Genomic DNA, 7,254 nt, shown 5'->3' with positions numbered 1-7,254 from the left:
AAGCATCTGCCTTTGGCTTGGGTCATGGTCCCAGGGTCCTGGGATCGAGCCCCGCATCGGGCTCTCTGCTCAGCGGGAAGCCTGCTCTCCCTCTCCCACTCCCTCTGTTTGTGTTCCCTCTCTCGCTGTCTCTCTCTCTCTATCAAAATAAATAAATAAAATCTTTAAAAAATAAAATAAAAAAACACCAAAGAGTGAGAAATTAAAATGCTTCTAAATAATCCATAGATAAAAGAAGAAATCATATGGAAAAATAGAAAATATTTTGAAGTAAAGGAAAATGACAAGCACAGTTATGTCAAAATTCATGGTTTGCTCCTAAAGCAGTGCTCGAAGGGAAAGGCATATCTTTGCAAGCCTCTTGAAAGACATGTTCAGCATTCAGAGTGCTTTTAGCTGTCCAGTGAGAACTGCTCTTCCTTTCGGACAGTACTCTGGGCAGCTGTTTTTCACTGTATCAATCGTAGCATTTTAATACATGTGTTCATTAGCATTCCAGTGTCTTTCTAGACTCCGAAAGCCCTTCAAGGACTTTAAAGATTGCCATCCTCTTCAGCGTTCCGTCTCTTGGTTCTGGCACAAGGCCTGAAAGAAAGATTGGGAATGAGCCTCATCTCCACGACAGCCCGGTGGAGGCGGGCAGGGTCAGGCTGTGAGCCCCACCCCATGACCGAGGAGACCGAAGCCCCAGCTCACTGAGTGAACAGGTGACAGAGCCAGTTTTCCAGTATTCCTCATGTATTTCCCTGGCAGGCCCTCAGCTGCTGACGGAGCTGTCAGGGTTAGAAGTGTCTCCTCAACGGAGGGGCAAAACTGCTACCAAAGTCACTGTTAAACCTTCAGCAGCTATCAGAACATCATCATGTAGCCTTCTTGCTCCGGAGGATCGGTGAGGGTACTTCTCAGTTCTCGGAGGCTTTTCATAAAGCCTGGAGGACGCCGTCCACACTGACCCCCACTTTCTGCGGCAGGTGGGAAAAGCGAGTCCTGGATGTGTCGGGGGGCTGTGGCCGAGCGGGGAGGCAGTGAGCAGGTGGGGGAGCCCGCAGCCCCACAGGTCCCACCCCCAGCCTGCTGCTGCACCCTCACAGGAAGTGCTTCAGGGCTTGAGGCCGGGGCCTGGGGGTTCCGGGTGGTGCAGTGGTTGCGCCGCCCACGCCAGTGAGGCTCTGCGCACTGAGCCTCTCGTTTCTCTCTCTGCTCCCTAGGTTTCAGTTTGTAACTGGGGTTTGTTTCCCCTTTGTCTCTGGTGCAGCTTCCTTTTCCTGTTTGGTTTTAAGTAGAGTCTAAAAATCAAGTTGCTGCCCTCCGAGGGTCTGTGGTCCTCTGATCGGCATAGGCTGTGGGAGTACAGGACTCACCTCCTCAGATTTCCCTGTGCTAAAGCCTTTCAGCCATGGCCACGGGGTGAGTATGGGGACCAAAAAGGGGACAGAGGAATGTCAAGAGGAAACCTAGACTCATAATGGCGTAGAGCTGAAGGGACCATAGAAATCATTCCAGATCCCCTTGCTGTATTAATGGGGAGATCAAGGACTAGAGGGCTAGGGACTTACCCAGGGTCACACAGCAAGTTGGTCACAGAGCCCACCCACTCTCCATCTGCTGCTCTGTCATTTCACGGGCCCATGGCTCCTGATGTCTGTGATCTTTAATGGCTTCTGTGTTGAAAGCCTTACTCAGAAGTCAGCTGCCTCAGATTGTAGAGGGGGTCTCAACCATCTAAGGGGGTTGTGGTTTGGCTCTGAGGTCTTTGGCTCTTCTCTCCAGAATGGCCTGAAAACACTCAGGTTGTTTTCTCTAAATACGGGGCAAAGAGGGGGCGCCTGGGTGGCTCAGTTGGTTAAGCGACTGCCTTCGGCTCAGGTCATGATCCTGGAGTCCCGGGATCGAGTCCCGTATCGGGCTCCCTGCTCAGCAGGGAGTCTGCTTCTCCCTCTGACCCTCTTGGATCTCGTGCTCTCTCTCTCTCTCTCTATCTCATTCTCTCTCTCAAATAAATAAATAAAAAATCTTTAAAAAAAAAAAATACTGGGCAAAGAGGGAAGCACTGAGGTTCCTTTTTTAGTAGAAACTTCATGAACTGACTAGCAGAGTCCTGACCTACTTGAGAGGCTGGTGACTGACTCAGGCCATCGGCCGCTCAGACTCCTGCTCAGTCCGTGTGTAGGCGGCAGCCAGTCCACATTGTGCACGTCTAATTGTGAGTGCACTCTCTAAAGATGGGGTGGCACTTTGGATGTGATTGTCCCCACCGTGCGACCCCATGAAAGATTGTAGGTGATAAGACAGTTTCATCCTCTGGGATTTTTGATGTTTGCTTGATTAACTCATTACAGCTTTGTGTCTCAGCATGAAATGATAATCCCTCACCTTACAAAATACTTCACAGTTTCCAAAGTGCTGTTTCACCAGTTTTCTTACCTGGTTCTTTTAGCCGCGTCGGGCGGATCAGGAAGGTGCTGTCACTCCTGCTTTGAGGAGGAAGAAGCCTAGCCTCTGGAAAGCAGTGGCCCTGGCCCAGGGTTGCACGGCTAGGAGAGGCAGGACAGCTGCACCCTGCATTTTTTCCAGGGCTCCACACAGGCGCTCTGGAAGCATTTGGCGGTGAGCTAATAACACCGGCCCTACAGGAAGTAGCTCTTGGCGGATACTTCTTAAGCTCAACAGAAGTGGGTATTTGGTGAGGGGGCGCAGCAGCCTTAGCCGGGCTCTTGGAACCCTTTCCTCTAGGCCCAGTCGCCAGAGCCAGGGAAACCCGCTGTCTCTTTATGGTTGGCTTTATTCCTGCTCCTTTGCAACCGGGTTTCTATCATTTTAGTAATTTTCCTGTAACTTTAAAGGACTTGTGGGTGGAGCTGTGGAGAACAGAATACTTTCAAAGGCATGTGAACTTCCAGAGTGGGTAAGAACCAGAGTCGTTTTCAGCTGTGAATTACAGTGTGAAAAGCCCAGGCAATTTGCTCTATCCTGTCAACTGCTGCTGCAGAAAAATGAATCTGAAGTAAATGGGGAGGAAGCAAAACAATTTTTTTTTTAAAGGTCTTTTAAAATAGTAAGAGTCTTAAGAGTTTTCCATCTTGAAAGGCCCTTAGAGACGATCCACAGTCGATCCTCCAGGTTAGTGGTGCTTTAGGCCTTTTACCCTCCACTTCAACCAAATTAACTGTCTTTTTTCTTGTTTAAGTATTATTCAGTATTTCTTTGAGGGGGAAAAAAATGTGTATTGTTGGCAGTGTTGGTTTTGAAGTCTGAAAACTTCCTAGCGAGTCCAGTTCTGAGGTGTACAGATCAGGAAATGGAGGCCCCGAGTCCAGGCAGGACTGGTCTGGTGACTGAACTAGTGGCCCAACCAGAGGGAAAGCCCAGGTGTCCTGCACCTGCCTCCCCATGCAAGGCTGGTGGGGCACCATCGGTAGCTAGAAAACCTGCAAGCTTTTTGGTTCTCCTCCTGCTGACCTAACGGGAATATAACATCTAGGTTCCAGAGTCACTGTCGTGCCTGTGGTGGGGATCCACGGGGCCTTCAAACAATGAAAACTTGTCTTCCAGCCCCCACTCTGGCCACCCATAAGCCAAGAAACGTTTCCCCGAGTGCTTAGCCGTGGGCTGGGAGCGGGAGTGCGCCGAGCCCATGGCTGTGTCCAGCCTGCTCTCACTGGCAGCGTTGCCTTCCATTCTGTCAGCAGTCCCGCGGGCAGCAAGTCTGGTTTTTATTGCTTCCATTGCACAGAGGAAGAAACCAAGTTAGAAAAGGAGCACCTTGCCAGGAAACATAGCCTTGAGCCCCTGGCTCCTGACTCCAGAGGCTTTATTCTTTGCCCTTCCGCACTGACTGAGAGCCGGTGTCTGCTCAGAGATGTAGAGACACACAGGGGTGGGGAGACCGCACTCAGGAGTGGAGAGCCGCGAGTCCCCAGCGCCATGCGGCACACACAGTGATGAGTGTAGACGGGAGGGGCAACAGGAGCTGAGAAGTTGGGGCTGCCAGGAACGACTCTGAGGAGAAAGTGGGACCTCGGGTGAACTCTGAAGGATAGCGCATGATCTTTAGGAAGGAACCAAACAAGCATCCCGGTCAGCATCGGCCAGGGGCTGCTCTAGGTCCCAGGGAAACGGGAACAAGACAGGCCGTCTTGACCTGAAACTGCACTGGAGGCAGGGTAGGGAGGAGAGTCAAGAACACGTAAGCCAAAGATAAGAGAGAGACCAAACAGTACCAGAGGCTGGTCGCAAATGACTGGGCACCAGGTGAAGGACATTTATTCAGACACCTCAGCCATCAGGTCACGAGGCCACCCTGCAAAAATCTGGAGATGGAACATGAGGTGGGGGCATGTGGGGAGAGACGGCAAATGTAAAGGCCCTGACAGGGGAACAGTTTGGTGGGGTCAGGGGTCAAAGAACAGGGAGGCTGAAGCTACATGAACCAAGGGAGAGGGAAGGGTGATACGGGCCGAGAAGTGGACATGCCTTCTCACACAGAGCCGGCAAGCGTGGTGAGGACGTTCGATTTTATTCGTTGTGTCTCAGGAAGCCTTTGGAGGGTGGTTAGCACAAGGAAAGGCATCCGATGGAGATTTAGGAAACTCATTCGGGCCACTGGGTGGCTAATGCTATGTGTTGTGACAAGAGTGGAGGCAGGAAAACCTCCGGGCACCCTTGCGGTCATCCAGGTAGGAGGGGGCAGCTGGGCCTGGGGCTGGGGCGATCAGTGTAGGTGGGGAGCGGTGGCCGGATTCGGGATGCGCTTTGGAGGTACGGCCTCCAGGACATCCTGCTGGGTCACCTGTGGGTATGAAGGAAAGTGAATCAAACCAGACTCAGGTGGCCTGTGGTTTCTTTTGCCACAGTGGGGGTGGGGGGCTTGATGTAAGCAGCTGGAGTGCCAGCTGGGGGGTCCGTAGGGTTTTTGAGCCTGTGCAAGACAGGCTCCCGGTAAATGTCAGTCAAACAAGTCTGCACTAAGTGGGAACCAGCTGATCCCAGAGTGCGGTAGGAAAGGCTCCGGGAGAGTGTCTGCCCCTTTCCAGTGGAATCAGCTAATTTCAGTCCCTTCCCTTGTCTCCCTCTTGTCCTTATTGTGCTTGGCTGGTGTTTTGTTTTTTCTAAAGGCTTATCACCTTCCAACATACTACATAACTTATTTTTTTTTAAACCTACATTGTGAAGTTCCTTTTTTTTTTTTAAGATTTTATTTATTCATTTGAGAGACAGAGAGAACACAAGCAGCGGGAGAGGCAGAGGGAGAAGCAGAAAGCAGACTCCCCACTGAGCTGGGAGCCAGACATGGGGCTCAATCCCTGGACCCGACCTGAGCCAAAGGCAGACGCTTAACCGTTTGAACCACCCAGGCGCCCCTTACTTATTATTTTTATTATTTATCCATCCCTCCACACCTGTAGAATCTAAGTTCCAAGAGGGGAGGGACTTCTGTCTGTTTTTCTCACTGATGCAAAAACAATATACATTTATCAAATTGCTGGATTTAATTAACTACTTCTGATGTATGGTTCTGGAGATGCCCGGGCTACCAAAGCTCCTAATCAATGGTGCTTCCCAGTGTGGCGTGGTAGAGAAGAGGCCAGAAAAGCAGACGTTTTGCTTGCTCTCAGGTAGTGAGGGTGCCACAGCTCCCCGTACAGTCGGTAGTTGGTGGGCTGCTTAGGCACACTAACTGCTGCTTGCCCCCACTGCCCTGCAGATGTTGAATTTGTGAAGGTGTGAGAAGCCTCACACAGCCTGAGTCCGGCCCACACCTTCGCCTCTGCAGCAGGGCTTGGAAGACCCCCTCTAAGAGGAGCTGGCGTTTCCTTGGACGTCTTATCCTCACAGGCGAGTCAGAGAGTCCCAGAAGCTTACGGTCAGACCAGCCCTTGCAGATCACGTTGTTCAGTAGCTGCTCCCAGGGATGTGTAGGCAGATCATTTGGAGAGCTTCTTGAAACTTCTCTGTCTTGTCTTGTTCCAAAGAATCAGATATGCCTCCAATCGAGGCACATTACCACAATGATTCTAGGCCGTTCTCATGAGAGTGTGTTGTGTTCCTTGGGTGTCCTGGGCCGAAGATGGCTGACAACCGGTCTCATCCAGTGGTTTTACTTTGGTAGCTGAACCCGTAAAGGCGGAAAAAGAACAACAGCTACCCTTTCTAGAGTGTTCCGTGCCAAGCATTTTTCCGATCATGTGATGTACGCTGTATTTAATCCTCATCCTCTGAGGTGTGGTACCGTTAGTCCCAGCTTGCAGGGAAGAACAGGGGTCAGCAAAGAGGTCACTCATTCCAGGTCACGGTGGTATCACTTGACAGAGTTGGATTTGAAACCAGATCTCTTGTGTTCTCAAAAGCTAAGCGTAGCTGTATCCTCTTGAAGGAACTTGCCCCAAACTGCAGAGTCAAGGTTAGGATCAGGGCCTCCTAATTTCTGTTATCCTCTGCAGTCTCTGATTTTACACCGTTCCTACCACGAGAGACAAGGAGACCTCCTCTGTCCTCCTGTGGCACCCTGTGCTGTCTCTGTCAGTCATTCACCATCTGCGCACCCAGCCTGCCACAGGACGTGGTATCACTCCTTTCTGCCTGTCCCTGCACTTACTTAGATGTGTAGTGAACTGAGCCGATTGCCATGCTGATGATCAGGGATATTAGCTGCGGCTCGGCCAGGTCTCGGCCAGGTCTCGTTCCTCGGCTATTAATTTACCCTTGGAGATAAGCATACTGCCCCAGTCCTTGGTCCAGCCAGATCTCTATAGCTGTCCCAGGGCTGTGTTGAAACCCATTCCATTTCCACACGTGAGCAGAATCATAGACTGTGAGGACACAGGCACATATTGGAACTTATAAATGTTTTTGAGCTTTGAGTAGCACCAGTGTCCACATGGACAATCAGATGGCTCCCCACGGAAACGGCTATGTTGGTGGCCTTGAGAGAAAGTGTGGGAAGGAGGCGTGAGACAGCTTTTGTCTACGAATATCAGACTCTCTCAACAGTTGGTTGGAGTGTTTTTTCCAGATTCCACTAGACTCCACAGAGAAGTGGAGAGCAGCTGTCCAAGCATCTGGGCCGGTGGCATTGTAACAGGGAAAAGGCAAACATCTTGATTGCAGGTGACGTAGCAGTCTGATCCTCCCAGCCAGTTTGGATGGAAGAAAAGATGTCTGGGCTCACACTGAATTTAGGGTTGATTCACCCAAAGCCTTCCTTTCATTCTGACGCTTACAAAAATGGGCTCAAACAGTCAACATTTGAGTTTC

General features: G+C 50.9%; 1 protein-coding gene across 1 annotated transcript in view; it reads left to right on the top strand.

Moving 5' to 3' along the window:
- Nucleotides 1-1,221: 1,221 nt before the first annotated feature.
- Nucleotides 1,222-7,254, top strand: part of EVL (Enah/Vasp-like) — a 73,816-nt gene continuing 67,783 nt past the window's right edge. The window contains exon 1 of the mRNA XM_028099485.2: nucleotides 1,222-1,407. Coding sequence (XP_027955286.1) covers nucleotides 1,397-1,407 — 11 coding nt within the window. The 5' untranslated portion in view covers nucleotides 1,222-1,396. The remainder of the gene's footprint in view (nucleotides 1,408-7,254) is intronic.

This window comes from Eumetopias jubatus, unplaced genomic scaffold (assembly GCF_037043125.1).
Source record: "Eumetopias jubatus isolate StellerSeaLion01/CBP00866 unplaced genomic scaffold, mEumJub1_p1.0 scaffold_7, whole genome shotgun sequence".
Lineage (NCBI taxonomy): Eukaryota > Metazoa > Chordata > Mammalia > Carnivora > Otariidae > Eumetopias > Eumetopias jubatus.
This window is presented reverse-complemented; position numbering and strand designations above follow the sequence as displayed.